Source organism: Lutra lutra, chromosome 6 (assembly GCF_902655055.1).
Source record: "Lutra lutra chromosome 6, mLutLut1.2, whole genome shotgun sequence".
Taxonomy (NCBI): Eukaryota; Metazoa; Chordata; class Mammalia; order Carnivora; family Mustelidae; genus Lutra; species Lutra lutra.
In genome coordinates, this window is record NC_062283.1 from 40,855,942 (window position 1) to 40,875,892 (window position 19,951).

General features: G+C 36.4%; 1 protein-coding gene across 5 annotated transcripts in view; it reads right to left on the reverse strand.

Moving 5' to 3' along the window:
* Positions 1-19,951, reverse strand: part of ADGRB3 (adhesion G protein-coupled receptor B3) — a 727,154-nt gene that overhangs the window by 42,573 nt on the left and 664,630 nt on the right. For 4 of the 5 annotated variants that reach the window (XM_047734013.1, XM_047734011.1, XM_047734016.1 and 1 more), the window contains 4 exons: positions 17,492-17,577; positions 11,317-11,415; positions 10,823-10,994; positions 241-336 (listed from right to left, as the gene is read on the reverse strand). In XM_047734013.1, coding sequence (XP_047589969.1) covers positions 241-336; positions 10,823-10,994; positions 11,317-11,415; positions 17,492-17,577 — 453 coding nt within the window. The remainder of the gene's footprint in view (positions 1-240; positions 337-10,822; positions 10,995-11,316; positions 11,416-17,491; positions 17,578-19,951) is intronic. The other variant, XM_047734014.1, reaches the window with a different exon arrangement.

Below are 19,951 nucleotides of genomic sequence, written 5' to 3' on the forward strand. Positions count from 1 at the left end.
CTTATTCTGTGCAGGGATGAAAATACTCTCTGGTGTTGCACAGAAACCCCACACTCAACACACCAGGACTCCTGAGCATTCCGGACGGAACACTTATCTGATAGCTCAAAATATGTTCATGAACTAAAGCCAAAGTCACTCGAAATGGACTGGGATACTATTTTAGTACTAAGAATATTTTGTTTATTCCTATCACAAATCATGAATTAATCAACAGTCAGAAGGAAAATGAAAGCTCACCATTATTTGAGCATGCCCATTAGGGAAAGAACTTGAAGAATCAGCATTGATCGGGTCCTGACAGTTTCTCAATCGGCATCTAAATGCATCCTGAACCTGTAGAGGGGAGCAGAAACCCATTAATTTTCTTCTCTCTTGGTAATGACCCGATATTATCTATATTGGCAATCAACTGAGAAATGATAACTATCATTGTTTTATATCTAATACCCATTTTGCTTACTTCTTAATACATATCCTAGTATCCCTGGACTTTATGCCAACCACATCCATCACTTGCCATAATCTATAGGGGGAGGTGCTGGGAACTCCTCAGTTCTGACCAGGGCTGCATCTGGCTGAAAAATCAGTAATTCTTGCCAGAAGGCAGATTTATTTTCAGTGTTACAAACAATGTGTATGTCTTTCAAGGGGGATTTCCTATTTGCTATGGCATAATCTTCGTAATAGCTTTAAACATCACAGAATTGAGATTATTCCATGATCTTTTGACTGGAACCGATTTGGGATTTTCCCTTTATGTCTCACAGAAAGGATCATATTGGGGCAACTATTTCTCGTCTTCCTTCAAGTACCATGTGCCCTGGTGTAAAAGCAAAACACAACGAAACAAAAAGTTAACGAAAGACTCTTTTCCTGGTCATCTTAAAAAAAATAAAAGAAAGAAGATCACTTTGCAAAGACAAATTTCCTTCATAAGCATTCACAATTGGATTCTGAGTAAAGAAACACATATCATAAGGAAACTTGAAGAACATTAAATCCTTTATTAAGTGAGTAAACATGAATCAATGAATAGCAAACACATAAATCAATGGGTAGTTATTCTGATCACATGATGCCGTCGCAGTAACGTGTCCTTCCTACTTCCTGTGGCTCATTAGGCTCCTAACAAGCTATTGATAGGCATTATCACAAGTAGCTTCTTATCCCAGTCAATGATAGGTCATTTTCCTATTTTGTTGTTTTGACTTCACAAGACTGATATTCTCCGTCTAGTTTATTATGATGTTTTATTGGATTAAAAAACAAAGCAGACATGATGTTGCATATCCCGTTTTACCAAAGCGTCGTCACACAGACAACCAAAGTAAACACATAATGAACGGTCTTTTACTTCTGAAAAACGTGGACATAAAATATCCTGTCACTGTTTTGCTGTGAGATGTATACAGTGTATGTATTGGCCAGAAGAAAACCGAGCCCCTCTCACCCATGTCCTGTTATCATTGCAAGATTTGGAAAGTGACGTGGGGTTTAGTCACCACCACAGAGCCCTGGCCAACCAGTACAGTAAGGAGACTTGTGTCTACTTCTTTTTCTCCACCTCAGGTTCTAATTCTGGTGATGTGGCCAGATATGGCTGTAAATTTAGGGAGTGGGGGATGGACTCGACACTCTCTCACCTCTTTTCTGTCCTCGGCTTCTAATATTTCTAAACCTGGGGTTTACTAGCAAAAAAGAGTGAGGAGTTGCCTGCTATTAATAGGCAAGATAATTTCTTCTTTCCTCCTTCAAAAACATCAATACAAGTATAGGTTCAGGGAAATCTAGTCTCATCATCTTTTCCTGAAGAACTAGATAAATATTTAGAACTAAACCTTCCAGCTTCTCACTTGAAGGACTCATGACATGGGAAAAGTTAGATTCTTTAGATGCAAATACTTTCAGGATCTTCCTTTTTAGGTTAAGTAATAGCTGTAAGTCATGAGTGACACATTAATAATCAAAAATTGGTAATGAGTCTAGTGTTTGTCAGATGATCACTGTTTGCTACACAGAAATTTGCATTGGGGAAAAACACTAAGAAAGAAAAAAGTCCAAAGAACTAACCTCAGAAAAATAGGTATGTGCTAATTTTCTGTTTGTGCCCCAAGGGGCACAAATAAGAAACCTAATTTTTAAAGGTAGCTAAACCATATGTTAGAAATACTGCCTTCCAGGAGTTTGTCACATGAAAAATTGTTTTCAAATCTCTTTCTAAATACTAGCATATATAACATATGAAAGTGGCACTTGGTAATACCAAACATTAATTTAACTGGTCCACACTAACCACTCTATTTTCAGACCTTCAGAGTCTAGCTGTCAGATATTTTTGTCTGACAAAGAAATATGGAAAAGCAACTTCTGCTAAGTTTCTCTTCAAAATCTACTACCCTATCGCTTAAAGGAGACATAAAAGAAATCTCTTTTTCATAGCATACACACACAAAATCAATACTTCAAAATTACTAAATTCCCAAATATGACAATGGATTAAGGGCATTTCTACCCTGGAGAATGATATCAGCTTTGTAAATCAGTCAATGCTATTCGGAAGAAACATAAAACAGAAAAGCATAAAAATTCTCCAGTAAATTCAAAGTCACTTTAATAGTCACATAAATGCCATAATTTAAGTGCTAGATTCTCTGACACTTTCAGTGCTTCTGTTACTTCTAATGCAGAAAGCTTTGCAGGAGAAATTCTACTTGATTCCGAATGCTCTGTTTGATTTTTACAAAACCTTAAAAATGCATTCAGGCAATCTAGATGAATTAGCCTTAAATATTTGTCCAACACAGTCAGGGAGGAATGATTAGGCTAGATTTCATAAGGCATATTCCTCATCACAGAAAAAAGGGTTTCGGGATAAACAGTACCTGGAAAATTTATCTGTAGCTATTTGGAAACATTTTGATAATTAATTGAATTTTCTATCAAGTAAACAAAAAGACTTTTGTCTTTTCATCTTTGGTGAATCGATGTGAATTGTACTAGTGGAGAACAACTGGAATTTTTTAAAAAGCAAGTCTGCAAGGACCTTAATTCTAGACAAGAAGAAAGCATAAAAAACAAAGACAGAATCTATATTTGGCTATCCCATCCTGATATTAAAATCTTCTGTGCCAATTGTCATATTTACACTGCAGGACAATAATAGTTTTGGTGTTTCTCGCCTTGTGGTTAAGATTGAAGAAAAACAGTTGTTAGAAGATTCACATATTTATCATTTAAATTCATTCACCTGATTTACTGTTTGTGGGGAACAAGGCACTTATTTTAGTTAACAATTTAATTAAAAAATTTTTATATAACTCTTGTAATATTTTTTTAAAAACTTACACAAGACCAGGAAATACAATTTTTATTTTATTTTTTAAAGATTTTTGTTTATGTGTCAGAGCGAGCACAAGCTGGGGGAGTGGCAGGCAGAGCAGAGGGAGAAGCTGGCTCCCTGTTAAGCAAGGAGCCCGATGGGGGACTCTATCCTAGGACTCTGGGATCATCATAACGTGAGCCAAAGGCAGACACCCAACTGGCGGAGCCACCCAGGCATCCCAGTAAATACAGTTTTTAATAAACTTGTCTTGAACAATTAAATGTCTGACATATGATGGCACAATTAAAATCTAGCCTCCAAAATGTCCTCTTTTTACAATACTCTTCCAGTAGGTCTTTAACCTTAACTGACAGCCGGACAAGGGTTAAAAAGTATTGGGGGAGTAGCAAAGAACAGGTATGTAAACAGTCTCTGAATATCTGGGGCACTTTAAGGAAATCTGATGTCATGTTGTGAAATTAAAAAAAGAATGTCAAAAACAAGGTGAGGGGAAAGGAATAAGGCATCAAGGCTGTCTTCTGCAAGTATTCATCAGCGGCACCACCAAAGTTATCCCATCTAGGTCCTGCCGGAGGGGGGGGGGGGCTGCTCTAAAAACTCCTACAAAGCCACACACCCTTTTATTGTGGATGGTTTCCTGGGTGAGGCATGAATTCAAAGTTGTTTGCCAGGGTGTGTCTCGCTTCCGTGTCCCCCCAGCCCCCACAGAACAGCGGTCTGCATCCTCTCAGGAGCAGCAAGCCCAGAGCTTCTCTGTTGGTCCTCACTCTGAAGGCAGCTGGCAGAGTGTCACTGTGAAAGTTGGTGCCAGATTTAGAGATTGCTGGGGAAGAGCACCGAGCAATGCTTGGCAGCGTTGCAACTGAGAGAAACCTCACAGCAAGAGCTGCACTGTTTGAAATGGGCTCTGGATTTAGCGACCAAGCAGCTCAGACCCCAAATCTTTATCTTTTAAGAAGGCAGTTTTACCTTCAGTTCTTGATTTTCTATTCGTGAGGATCATTTTAAGATAAGCAAAGAAATTAAGTTTCATCCTTATAATTATTTGAGATTGTTAGCTTGTTGGGGGGGGGGGATTTCTTATGCATTCTATTTTTTTCCTGGATCTAATGTCTACTATTGTTTCTATTGATTCATATGAAATAAATGACTCAGCTCTTTTTAATCATATTAAATTCCATATAATTTAATCATTAAGTGAACCAGGAAGATTATTCTCAATTTCATGTATATTATGCCAACTGACATAAATAACACAAATGACTTCACATTATGAAAGCATTACATGACTTCTCTGATAGCAAAGGAAATAAAAATGGTTTGTCCTTTGCTTTACATGGAAGGGAAAATAGGGACTTTACTCCTAAATTTCAGTCCTAATGACTTTCGTCTACTGGAATTTTTGAACACCTAAAGGATCTATCACTCTCAAAACTGTTGCAGCTTTTTACCTTGTTTCGTAATAGTTTTGGGGGTAACAGTAAGCTCCCCTAGAGGACATGTCACATATATGATCTGAAAAAATGGAGCACCGTTTCTTTAGCATGCAAATAAGAAAAGGAGGAAGGGAAGTTCTATGTCAGACACCCCCACTAAGGTCTTCACAGAAAATACTTAATTTTAGTCTCATGCCACCCATTTCAAGGCAGAAAATGAAAACTTAATTCTGACCTCTATTCTTATATTTATTTTAAACCTCTATTCCAGACACATTCAACTTTCTGCCACTAGTTTAACAATGTTGCAAGGTGGGATCCCAGGGAAACCAGAGGAGTGGGAAGTGGGATTTGCCTATCCTTGTGGCCAGATACTTGGAAGAATTTTAAGTAAAGCAAGCCCAGGTTGGATGCCACCTGGCAGACATGCCTGAGTTTGCCAATCTCTGCCATGCACTCTGTGTCTCAATTTGTTCACTGATGCCACTTTACTCATCTGATTTCATGCTCTGGTTAAAGCTCCTAGATCTCTGCCTGGGTTTGGAGAACCACAGGTGCAGATTAAGACTGATGAAAATATTCATAATATAATTGTGATTATGCTCAGGTCAGGAAAGCCTAATCTGGAGGGAGAGGTAGGATTTATAAGAAATGGAATAAGGGGGCGCCTGGGTGCCTCAGTGGGTTAAAACCTCTGCCTTTGGCTCAGGTCATGATCTCAGGGTCCTGGGATCGAGTCCCGCATCGGGCTCTCTGCTCAGCAGGGAGCCTGCTTCCCTTCCTCTCTCTCTGCCTGCCTCTCTGCCTACTTGTGATCTCTCTCTGTCAAATAAATAAATAAAATCTTAAAAAAAAAAAAAACGGAATAAGGGAGGCTGGTGATTTCTGGGAATAAGTACATAGGAATAGAAGCATATGATCCTTGCTCATGTATGTCACATCCATGTTCCTATTTAAAGGCACTCTTCATGCTTTCCATTCTCTGTTCTGATAAAATTCAGCTTCATTGCAGTACCGTGAGCCATTCTCCCATTCCCGGAAAACAAACACAAGAAACAAAATGATCTTTAAATGTATTTCTTCTTGAGCTTTCAATTCAGCCTGACAAAGAAAAGGCTCTTTCTTAGCAACCCACTCCCTTCTCCCTTAAATCTTTATCCTTCTGAGCAACTGAGAATCTTAGAATCAGTGGCACCCTGAGCCTCCCACCCTGGACCACTCACTAACTCTACGAAATCTATTGAACTTCTTCATGACATGACATGACACACAGTGGCCTCTTAGCATGGCCACTGAACAGCCAAGCTCTAAAAACATAACTTAATCAATGCTATGCACTCAAATGTTGTCAGTACTGTCTTTCTCTTGGGGTTGCAGTTATAAACTTTTTTTTTTTAATCACTCTAGTATGTAGGATCACATCACTTGCTTCATGCCTCCATGTATCCCAGATGGCCTCAGAGAGGACTATTCTATATTCACCACAGGCTCCATTCCATGGAAACCTCATGCCTAATAATCTCTCTCCACCTTCCCTTACATGAAACTTTCACTTCCTTAATCCTCTGACTCAATTTTTCTGCTCAGGACCCATTGCATTCTGAAGTCACGCACTCCCTCCTCTCCAGAGGCCAACTGAAACTCCTGCCCTCCCTCATTAAGGGCGTGCACAGATTGGCGCTTCCATAAGCACTTCTGTAATGATGAGTCATACCTAATTTCCCTGTAAATAGTCAGGCTTGGAGACTCATGCGACTCTCAATCTGAACTATATTACATGCAGTATGACCTCTTTTCCAACTGCTCTCTAGTTATTTCACTGCTATTGTCTTCATTTATTTTTTTTTTTAATCATTTGGGGGGAGAACATTCGTTTTAGATGAGATCGGTAAGGATGCTTGTCTGTTTTATATATTCATAGTCATGTACTTGTAAATCATTTTGTTTAGCTGTATTCTTTATGGAAATAAGACCAAATTGGAAATTGGAAGGTAAAAAAAAGAGGCAGAGGGGAATGAGAGGAAGAGAGAAAGAGGGAAAGAAAGAAAGAGAAAGCTGTTCATGTTTATTTCAAGCACTTTGTTACAAAATTGCTTCCTGGGTTTGGATGAAGATTCTGGGACCTCATCTGGTGCAGCCTAGACCTCCTGCCTGTGCTGGGGAAAGAGAAAAGAGGAGCTTGGCCCTTCTACTGCCACTACAGAGCAGCCATGGACCCTCACACACTGATACAACAAAGTCATCTATTTAAGCACTTGCCTCTTTCCTTCCATTTAGTGAAAGGGTTTTATTGTAGTTTATTTTGTATCACAGTCTTGTTATTTTCCCCCTCTGACATTAAGCTGTAAGATTGTCTTAGAGCCAGGCATAGCCAGAGACAGGAGAGATGAGAAGAATGTGCAGGCACCAAGAAAGTGGTTTCCTAGCAACAGCAACTATTTCAAAGGTTTCATAACTTGTGTAGTTTGAATTTCCATAGCAATGTGGAGAATAGTAAATAGTAGATGTCGTTATGTGTTTAATGCAAATGAATTCTAATCAAGGAATGATGAATAAATGAAGAAAGCATCTATATTTATTCTATTAGATTCTGTCTTATTAGGTATTACACATATTAGCTTCCAAGATCTATGTTTTGTTGATGCAAGTGATGTGTGATAAATCATTTTTTTTTCTTATTCCCTCTTTTTGTTTTCTCTTTTGTCAGAAGCATCTACCAAAGCAATTCAATAGACAGAGTTGCTCCAGAAGACAAAATTGTATTTTCAAGAATACAAATTTTATGAAATTTATATATTAAGATGTCAATCTGGAGGTTGCAACAAATTGTTATGCAAATAATCAATTTGCTTTTTTTTTTTTTAATGTGGAATATAATTGAGTTGCCAGAACCAAAGTGATCATTTTTCTCTTCCCTTCTGACATGAAATGATTTGGTTTTAAAATTGGATCCACTAAAAGCAAAGGCACATTTAGAATAAATCAAGCCCCATACACATCACATTTAAAATGCCCGTTATACTATTTTGTTTCTTTTCTCTTTCTTCAACTGCAAGGCCATATTCCTCCCTTGTGCACACCCACCTCCTTCGCAGGAAGATTACAAAAGTAAATATAGGAAAAGGCTTTGAATTCATATTGGAAGAATCATTAAAGACTATAAATGACCAAATTATGTTACTGCAAGTCAAAAATACACAGGAAAAAAAAAAGTGTATCTGTATCCAGTCTCTCTCTAAATTGAAGGAAATATTTCTTACACGGCTTATATTTTTAATGAAGAAAAATCCATTCAAATCATCCTGAGTTATTGTAAAAAATATTTTAAAGTGAAAAAGGCAGTAGAGGTGAAATTGTATTCCTAAAATCTCCTATGGGATTATCAGGTAGTTTGATAGGCGTCATTACCCAGTATTTTACAGGTAGCTATCTAGACCATTTGCTTTGGTGTATTTTTCTGGAACTTCTGTTCAGAGGCGACATTGAGGATATGGGAAGATGCTCCTATTCTCCTGGACTGTGCTTAAAGTTAGCACAGTGTGATCACAGGTAATATGAGACAGACTTATTGCTGGTGTGTTAGGCCATACGCAGTTAGAAGGTCAAGATGAGTTTCTCTGAACCCAGTGAGGCCTTCTTTTGATGTTGTCCTTGGGATTTGCAAAACCTTTTTAAACAAGGTTCTTTTGTTTTTTCAGTAAAAACATCCTTTGAGAAATTCTGAAAGAGATTTGCCCTATAACTGACATCTGCTCTGTGTACTTACAGCAGTGTTACAGGGTATTTTTAAGGTCAATGCGAAAATAATGGACATGTGATTCTTCATTTCAGTTTTTGGAAATGAGAGTGATGACACTCTGCCATTAATTTATCAGCTATAAAACTATTCAATTTGAATTAATCATTGAAAATGCAATAATAACAGGGCCAATATTCATACTTTTACTCCCTATTAAAACAGGAAACATATATTTACAGATATCTACTTAGCAGAAGCTTTTATTATAGGATTTGATTTAATTACCCTTAAATCATGTTTTTGATGGTTATTAGTCCAATTAGCAACTATGGAAAAGTTCTGATGGAAATAAATTTGTATGCCAAATTTTTTTCTTCATGTAAGGAGCAAAAATTTGATAATAAACCATCAAAATATCTGTCATTTAAAAACCTGAATATTTTTAACATAGCCTAGGGCTATCTCCAAAGCATATTTCTGAAGAAAAAGAGAGGCTTATTTAGAGATAGGATACTTTTCTCCTCTTTAACACCTACAGTGTTATTATCGTCTGAAAACTGCATAAATGTATTATGTATCTTGCTTCAAACCCGCAACTGTTCATCCTTAATTGTCAATCAAAAATGCATCCTGTGTCTCTTTGCTTAGAACAGTTTTGTTACATAAACACATTACAGATAATGCAGAAGACCCACAAGGCAGCTATCGTTGGAGAATTACACAGCCCTAAATTATTCAATTTCCCCTTAACTTTTACTTAATTTGGGTCTACAAAGGATTGAATACTTGCAAGATTTTTAATGCTGATATTCTAGGTAGAAATTTGTGACGAGGGAATTAAAGGGCTTGGCAACTATAAGCTAAATCATATTTTTAGATGATGAAATATTGCCTCCTTTGTAATGTGAAGTCACTCTTCTTTTCATCATATAATGTTCTTGGAAAACACATGTGGGCTTATTGCTGACATCTGTCCCTTACTGAAGCAGCTCAGAAATATTGTTCTCCCCATCTGGTAAATCAGGTTAAAAACCTTCGGTTACCTTCACATATCACTGTAAAAACTGTGTGGTGTGCAGTCGTACACACATGAGTCTTTCTGCAACGTGCACATCATAATAAAGTTTTCAAACAAGCAGGATAATGAGAAATGACAGTGTAGGCCATTTCCTCAAAATTACTGGCATGGCACTGTGTCATTGTGTTTTAGTTGCCACTGTCCCCAGAGTAAACACAAAAATGACTCATAAACCTTGTAAACACTGTGTCAGTGCTTGCGAGCACTCAGCATAATTTTTGCACTGGTTGGAAAACAATATTTTCTCGCAAAACAAATCACGTCCGACATCTATCACTGCTCAGTGGATTCGGTGCAGGTTAGTGTCTCAGCTCATGAAGGAGGACTTGTTTTCCTCACTGCTGACAATAAACCTCAACCATGACCTGGAGAAATGGTATGATTTTAGATCTATAGTTCCTGGGGACAATTACCACCTTTTGTGTTGCATTGTGTACATTTTTTTTTTTGTATTTTTAAAGTATAAACATCCATCTCAAAATCATGCAACTTTAGCAACCTTAATTTAGTATAGAGACACAAAAACCATTCAGTAATCCTCAACATTTTCTATTTAAAATGTAATAAGTTGAGCGCCTGGGTGGTTCGGTGGGTTGAGCCTCTGCCTTCAGCTCAGGTCATGATCCCAGAGTCTTGGGATCGAGCCCCGCATCGGGCTCTCTGCTCCGCGGGGAGCCTGCTTCCCCCCCTCTCTCTGCCTGCCTCTCTGCCTCCTTGTGACCTCTGTCTGTCAAATAAATAAAATCTAAAAAAAATAAATAAATAAAATAAAAAATAAAAAATAAAAATAAGTTAAGTATGAAGGAATGGGGATATGCTGTGTGCAGAAGCAGCTGGGAATGGGTTTAAGAGATATCATTGTATTACGTTTATGAACTATGCCTCTTAAAAATATACCACCCCAGTCCCCCACCTACCAGTGTCTCTTACAGACTTCTCTCTACCCTATCACCTCTCTTGACTCTACTCTCCCTGGTGTCTGGGATCCCTGGAAGCATCTTCTCTTGCACAGTCCCATCTGTTTTAACTGTCACTTTCAGGGTCCAAAGAACCCTCTTGAACTTTGCCTTACAGCTTCTCCTTTAGCTTTGACTTCCCAAATGATTGCCTTTAGAAGAGATGATTTTAATCCCAAGGTATTAAAATGAATGATCCTATTTGTTAACAAGGAAAATATGCATCTAACCATCATCTCTCTCTGCCAGAGGAATTCTCTTTCTTACCTCTCTCCGAAGAATGCAGTGAACCATGACTATCACAAAACCTTGCAAAGAATCAAACACGGCAAAAAGTATTTGAAACAATATGGAGCGTTTGTCTGTCATGGCCAGAACTGCAGACATCCACGTCAGAGCCAGAAGGGGCAGCACCACGCAGGAACTCCAAAGGGACGCCCTGTTGAGAGACAGAGAGCGCAACATTACGTAGCTGCGTGTCACGCCCCAGGCAATAACCAAACCCCCGTTCAACAAAGCATTCTTGGATGTGGTACCAAGACCATTAACTTGGAAACCATAAAGCAGATAACATTGGATAGTTTTATTTATTTCTTATAGCCAATCCCACAATAGTTATAAAGGCAGTTGCCAATTATATATATTTAAGTATGCTCTTAGCTCCAATATTAGCAAACACGACTTTTTTTTTCCACAATAGCATTTTCTCACATGCACTGTAAGAGATTTGTAACAAGAAGATGTAAATGATTGGGACTAACATGGCGTTACTGGCGGTGGTGGCTGACAAAGCTGTTGTTGAAACTACTCCACACTTGGCACATTTGAGCGTCAAACCGCTATGAGGCTCACTCATCTGACTGCAAACAAACAGAACACCCACAAAAAGAACAAAATATTGAATTGTCACCAAAAAAAAAGACGTTGCTGCTGCAAGTTAGCTTTTAAATACGATTTCATGCAGAAAAGTTTATTTATCAAAGATGAATGCTCTGGGTTGTTTTAAAGATGCATTTACACTACACATTATTTTTATAACATTTACCTTTTAATAAGATGGGCCTTTGTTGCATGCAAAGCGTATTTCCATCAATTACATCATAAATGGCCCGGTGTCTACAGTTCAAAATTGTCCAATACACTGAGTTAAACATAAGCATGTGTTTGTGTAGACATACAGTGAAAACCCTTTATTCAGACCCCTGATTATCAAACACATCAGGACTCCCAGCTTCAAAGATTTTCATTGTCATTTGCAGAAGGTACATGATATCAGTTAAAACCTTCTGAAATGTAAACATGTATGTCAGAAGTCCAGTATAACAAGATATATGTTTTAGGGCTTTAATCATTTGTGGGCGATGTAGCCTTTATCCCAACAGATTCATATTTTTAAATTTCTCACAGCATTAATGTATTATCCACATTTTAGGATGATCTGAATATAGGGGCTGATGAAATTTGATGAAATATTAGTTTATAATAAAAAGGGTGATAGTTTAATAAAACACATTTAACATTAAGTTCAAAGTAGTCTTTTGAACATTTTTTCATAAACTCCAATCCAACAGCATTTAAATGGTCTATTCTAATCCGGAGGATTTCGCAGGCAAATTCAGATTCAAATAATTCAGATTTAACCTCTTATATCATAGAAGCAAAGTCATGCTATCCAGAAAAGCTTTGTACACATTTTACATTAGAAAAGAGTGCCTTGAAAATGACTGGTTTATTAGAACATAATGCTCTCATGAAAAACCAAAAAGAAATTACTTGAAGTTCAAAACATCTTGAAATGATTTTCTGTGGTATACTTCTCTTGTCTATTCTCTTGTGGTGTTAATGTCTAAAATATATGTTTTCTCAGTTGGTTTTTTTTCAAAATAATATTTAGTGGACAGGTATGTAATAAAAGTGGCAAGATAGAGAAAAATCCTAAGATCATCATACTTCAGACTATCTCATTTCTCTTAAAGAAGTGAACTCATTTTTGGATAGTGCTTGGATGAGATAATAAATCTGAAAGCTATTAAATAAGTAGACTGATTGACCAGTAGACCCCAGGAGAAAAATCAAAGCTTTTAGAGTTAGATGTGAGGGTGGGAAATAGGGGACTACATCATTCATCTTACAGATTCAACTCAGGACCTATGTCCTGGCACATGAGAACAAACTTTTCACAATAACAAGTAAACAATGGTCTATCCAGTTGAATCACTAGCGCCTCAATGGGCATGCGAGTGTGTTTGAAACGACTGCCAAAGGAGTGCCTATCTACAGCAGTGTTCTCCACAGTGACACCACCTCAGATATATATACCCAACACCAAAGACTCCAGTTCAGTGGGGCTTAGTCATCTGTGTTTTTTCTTTCTTTTAAAAAGATATTTATTTATTTATTTGAAAAAGAGAAAGAGAGGGAGAATTGCAGGGGAAGGGTAGGGGTAGGGAGAGGGCAAGAGAATCTCAAGCAGACTCCACTGGAGCCCACCATGGGGCTCAATCTTCCCACCCTGGGATTATGACCTGAGCTGAAACCAAGAGTTGGATGCTTAACTGACTGAGTCACACAGGTACCCGGGGCACCTGTGTTTCTTGAAGCCCCAGAGATTATTCTGATGAAAAGCAGGAATGCACACAACTGTCCTAACTATATATCTGAGTTATCTTCAGTTTTATTAAGCTCCATCAGATTAATATTAAAAAGGCATGACTGATCTACAGTTTCCTTTATCAGAGAAGATATGCTATTTGGTATTTGTGCTTTGAATACAAATGTGGCTATCTTCCTCAATTTAAGGGCACTGTCTCTAGGCTCCAAAGCAAGACTGAAAAGCCAAAGAGGACTAAAACTAATTTTAGTTTAGTACACAATATAAACAAGTATTTTAGCCCTAAGAAAAACTAATTGATCTAGGTATGGGCTTTCCTGAAAGTCAGTATTAAGCCAGTATTTGAAATGCTTATTTCTCTTTGAGATTGATTTGTAATTGACCAAAAGGCCCATGCCCTTAGTCAGAGCTAACAACTGTTGAAAACTAAGCTTGATGTTAACTGGTTGGACACTTTTGGAATTCTATTATTATATGTTTATGGGGCAGAGGAGAGATAGGTTACCCAGGGAGATAGGATATTTTCCCCTAGTTTGTACGACCACTACAGAAATTAATATAGTATGAAGAATACATAGTCTAAATGCTAAACAGGTTTGCTGCAAGGGAAATAAAATTTTATTTCTTTGTTAAGGGGAAATGATATATCTATAAAATAAAAAGTGCTAACAGTTAAAAAAAAATTGAATTTCCCATAAGTTCAAATGTTACCATATCTACCAGGGTATCAGGTTATTCCTGCAGGGTCTTGAGTCTACAAGCTTCCCTTCTTGATTTTCTTTTTCTTTTGCTTAGGAAAAAAACAAGAACAAAAACAAAACAGCAACAACAAAAACCTGTCTGATTGGTTCATTACTGATACTACATAAAACTCCTTGGGGAAAAAAAATACTCCCTTTCCCTTTGGAAAAAAATCTCATGATATTTGTACAAGACCCTGGTAGTTTCCTTAACTTCATTCAGGTAGATGAGATAAAGCAATTTAAAATAGTAGATAAGAAAGTTCCATTGCAAAAGAGAGGAAAAAATGAAATATTCTGCTTGAGATATTTGTTAACAAGGAAAATATTCATATTTGAATACACATGCCATTTCATCTTTTCATTCTTTTCAGTTATTTTGTATAAAATGTATTAATTGCAATCAATCCCTCCTTTGTAAATATATTTCATGTATTAGGAAAAATATAATTTGGATATTATATACTTGTCAAGCTACTATGTTATTTCTTAAACATTCATTCATTCTGTAATAAATATTGATTGAATAAACTATTGCTTGGCAGTTTCTAATAATTATAAAAAGGAGGAAACGAACAAAAAACGGTAAGAGGAACATGTTGATTCTAAATAATAAACAATGTTCTAAAAACATTTGATACCTAGATATTTTCAACCTGAAATATTTATGATGAGTGTCAACTTTTGAATTAATTAGCTTCTTGCTGTTTCTTTAGTTAAATCTGATTATTTATTGTTCACTGAAATCTTTATGACTGCTCTCATGGATTCTCTTGTGAACTAAAATCTTCTACAAATTTCCTTCAATCAAACTTAGAAATAGTAAATTTCAATCTACACATACCTAGGCAAAAGTTGTATTTTATATTATAGAAAATTTCTTAAAGCCCAGAATCATTAACTTGTTGATAATTCTTTTCTGCTTTGAATTGTAACCACCATTCTGCTTTTATAACACATTATTAACAACATTTCTATTTCTCTGACAGATGCCTTCGAACTGGAAAAATACAGATTCTGTTTTACCAGTAAAATGCAGAAGTAACTTCTAATAATTTTTTCATAAATAGATGTTTTAAAATTAATGTGTAGATTGAAGTGGAAATTTCTAAATTCATAATGTGATAATTTTGTCATTTCTCTTAAACATATGTTATGTAAATCAAACTGGATACAACATATAAAATGATTAAATGAGAAAAAAAATACTGACTGTAAATTTAATAAATCCTTAGCATTATACTCATTCTGATGATCTCATCTTTCTCTTTTTTTTTTTTTTTGACCTCAATGTCATGAATGGCAGAATCACAGATGCTTGACTGATAGAAGTCAGGGTCACTTGAAAACAATCTATTTTCTTCTTTTAATGTGTCATAACAATAGTCACCATTTGTTGAATGAGTGTTTGCTATTTGCTATTCTAATGAATTCTCTGTATACATTATATTTCATATACTCTATTATGAGGTAAAATTATTATCCCCATTTTATAGGTTAGAAGGCTGAACTCCAGAATAACTAAGTAACATGCCCAAAGACACACATAGCCAGTAAGTGCGGAGCTAGATATTGAATATGGCTTTGTTCAAAAATATTTACTTCAAGGCTTTATCCTAACCACTAAACCCCCAGCCCCCAATTAAAAAATAATGTGTGTGTGTGTGTGTGTGTGTGTGTGTGTACGCAGACACACGTTTATGCCACTAGAGGCAGAACCCAGTTTCTATACCCCATATTCAGTATAATCAATTTATACTTACATGATTAATCTGGGCGGAAATACTGAAGCTCTTGTTCCAATTCCAATCATACATGGCAGACCAACAAGAGCAATAGTGTGAAAGCCTCAAGTTCAAATGGTATAGAAAGTTCAGTGTGCAAGTTCAAGTTTACCTATTTAAGGATGCTGTGAAGACTCATCTGAAGTGAAAAAAGTTTCTAAGTGGTAAGTGACGCCCCCCTTTTAAGGAACCTCCAATGATGTTTTTATTATACCATTGCAGTTCTAAAGCTTGATACGAAGGATATAAAGTTTTTGTATTCAAAGCATTTTACTAGTCTTCTACTAGGGGGAACAATACCTAGATTACCATACCATATAAATCATTACATAGATTATAGAAACATAAAGCACTCAAAATTCTCACTAATCAGTGATCAAGTTTTGTGACTATTAAATAATAACATAAGTTATTAAAGAAATAACAACCATAGGGTAAGTTTTGAATCAAAGTACAGTTAAATAGAAAGGAGAAAGATATAAAATTTTTCAAGAAGAGATAGAAAGGGAAATTCAAAGCATTAATATTTCATTCAAATTTTTACAAATGTATATGATGAGGTAATCATGTAACCTTACAAGGCACTATCAACCCGCTTATGAAATGTTATGAGTCATTAAATGTGGTGATATCATAGTGACAGTAAAATCAAAGGAGATGCTTTTCTAAATTTTGTAAGTGGTTAAAATGTGCAAGTGAAAATTATGAATAAATCTTCCTAGCAAGTTATAGTCAAAACATCATAAAGAATGAAAACAAATGACAAAAATAGTGTTTCATAAGTGATTATTTCATGTGAAGAAATTTTGTGAAATATACAATTAATCAAAGAAAACGTACTATTTTTGCCCTAGTATGGTTTGCTTGTCTCGAGCTGTGTCACACACTGACATTATGTTCAGTATCCTCCTGTCCTTTGTGACCCAAACTAGCTGGCCTTGCTCACCTAAGAATAAGTATTATCATTCTGCTTCAAAGGGGCACATGCACCCAATGTTAAAAACAGCATTATCAACAACAGCCAAATTGTGCAAAGAGCCCAAATGTCCATCAACCAATGAATGGATAAAGAAGATACACACAGATACACACAGTGGAATACTACTCAGCCATAAAAAAGAATGCACTCTTGATATTTGCAACGGCATGGATGGAGCTAGAGAGTATTATGCTTAGTGAACTAAGTTAGTCAGAGAAAGACAAATACCAATTCACTCATATGTGGAATTTAAGAAACAAAACAAATGGACACAGGGAAAGGATAAAAAAAAAGTGAGAGAGAGAGAGGCAAACCCTAAGAGACTCTTAAGTATTGAGAACAAACTGAGGGTTGCTAGAGGGAAGTGGACGGGGGGATGGGCTAGGTGGGTGATGGGCATTAAGGAAGGCACTTGTTGTGATGAGCACTGGGTGTTGCATGTTAAGTGATAAATTACTAAATTCTACTCCTAAAACCAATATTACACTGTATGTTAACCAACTAGAATTTAAATGAAAGCTTGAAAAATAAAATAACATGTGTGTAAAGTCCAGCCTTAACATTTAATCTTCTTATCTTACAAACAGGCAATATGCACAAAGAAATCCAGACTTTCTTAATGCTCTTTCAAATTATTTTTAGATATTTGGCACATTACTTCAGAATAGCACATTGAAAACTTGAATAGCAGAATCTACCAAACACACCGGTTCATGAGGAACAAAATTCAAGGCACAGTCAAAATGCAGTCAATGACGATCTGGAATTGGAGTATGGGATTCACTGGTAAAGAACCTTCAAAATCCACCAATTGCAGCTTACCCGGCTCTGTGTTTGAGCTTTTTATCTAGGATCCCATCTCTGGAAACAAGTTTATTAAATACCAAAATGCCAATCACCATGTTGACCTGTCAAACAGAAACAAAGGTTGACCTCTCAATGATATTGAAGGGAATCAGGTCCCCCTTTCTCCTGAAAACCCTCTTTTATTAACTTATAACCACTTCCGAATTCTGAACTCACAATAGCGGTGATAAAAATCACCTATCAAATATTTCATAATGCATATTGGAACAGAACAATTTAACAGGTGCTGTGTTACTTTAAGGTTTTAAAGTACGTTAAGTACATTTCATTTCCATGCTTTGCAGTTAACACTAAGGAAATAACCATTTAATTGTCTAACGTAAAAGGTGCCATAGTATGCCAATCTGGCATTCTAGGTCATCCCTGATTAAAATCAATTGGCCAAGTTGAGTTTTACCCTGTGAGAGTCAAAAGATTTTCAGTCTCACAGTGTGAGACTAGGTTGAGCCCTGGCAGCCAAACGTGTTAAGGATTCATCATTGTCCCCAGCAAGGAGAACAGAAGGCCTGCATTCCTCAGGAGGTGTGGCCATTCCTCCTGTGGGTGGAGCACATTTTCATATCCCATGCTTTTCTAGAAAAAGGGGGAAAGCCTATTCAACTCACCAGAATCCTTTAAGAGATGGACACTAAGACCAATTCTTATAATGTGCTCTACTGAACACTTCTCAGCATTTTCTAAGACTCTCTTACTCTCACTTAAAAGGTCTTTTGCATAATACATCTGAAATGAAATCACACATATTTTTCTTTCTCAAGTAAAATTGTAAAAAGCTGTAGAGATCGCTGTGATCTATTTGTAGCAGCTTGTTATGATGAGCACCCACAATTCTCTAACCTACCAGCCCTTCTTGATAAAAGGAATCCAGTCCAACGCTGAAACCAAGATAGTCAAAGAAAAATATTTTCTTTGTTTTGCCTGCTGCCCCTTACCCTCCATGATCAACAGAATCTCCGTGCATCCCCCAATGCAAATGGTGAAGTCCTTAACATTAAAACTAGCAGTTCACAAAAATCTGTTTTAAATTAAACAGGATGACTAATTTGAAAGAAAGAAATAAAGAAAAAGAAAGAAAGAAAGAAAGAAAGAAAGAAAGAAAGAAAGAAAGAAAGAGAAAGAAAAAAAGAAAGAAGGAAAGATAGGTTGATTCCATTTCCCTAGCACATTGGCCTGACGAAACATAAAGCTGAAATCTGTTTAACTGCTGGTATAAGGAAGATCCAAAACAACTCTTAGGTAAGGTCTTAGGAGTTGTCACTCGTCATACCTTCCCTGGCAAGACAACCCTTGGATCAAAAGAAAGACTTACTCATCTTCACATTTCTCATTACATGAACTAAGAGAAAAAAGTGTATCCCGTGCATTCCATTAATCTACAATTTAATCATGAGGGAATCCATCACTACTCCAAAGACCAAACTTTTTGGTTTTTCAATTATACACATACTCTTTGTTTCTCCATTTTAGGGTTATATGTATATTAACTTAGTAGCTTAGGGAAATAATTCAATTGATTAAATAAGAATTCAATGCAGTAGACAAAAATGTGTCTAATAGTTTCAATTTCCCTATGCTCTTCTCTAACATTCATGTCTAGAATTTTTTTCTTGTGAATCACACACAGTTTCTGCTCCCTGTTGTAGTTTAGAGGAGGAGAGCAAACTTTAAAGAAAGGAAAAGTCATACAGAGTTATTAAGAAAGATAGGGCTAGCTTCTAATATACTGAATGAATCGTTCAAGAAACCAAAGGGTAATTTTCAATTAGAACTCTAACTGCACAGCAATGTGGATCTTTGTATTTAATTCAGATCATTTCCCCCCTTACGTTTTCATTTTTATTAGACAAGAAGAATTTGTAATCAATAATATCAGAGTGAGGGAAAGAAAGGCAAATTGGTAGAAAATTTTCATGTTTGCAAGATTCCAAAAAGAAATAATTTAAATCCTTATGCATAAAATATGGCAGGGGCTCTCAACTGGGGGTGATTTTTGTCCACAGGGAATTCTGGGAAACGTCTGGAAACATTTTTGATTTTTACTGACTTGACATTCCTACTGGTATCTAGTAGGTAGAGCTCAGGGTTGCCACTAAAATCTTAAAATATAGAGGACAGCCTCACGACCAAGAAATAACCTTGTTCAAAATGTCTGTAGCACTGAGGCTGAGAAAGTCTAACATCTGGATAGGTATTTTCTTGTTGATATTTGACAGCAGGAAGCAGTTACCAAAATTAAGAGATCTTAACAACGATGTAGATCATACAGAATAGTATAAGGTGGTATGATAATAAATGATGAAATTCGGTACACGAACGAGGAAGAATTTATTGAAACTTACTCGAACTTCTTCACAAATGTGAAATTACTGTAAGAGAAATCCCACACTCCCACGTTTAATAGTCTTCAGTCTTCAA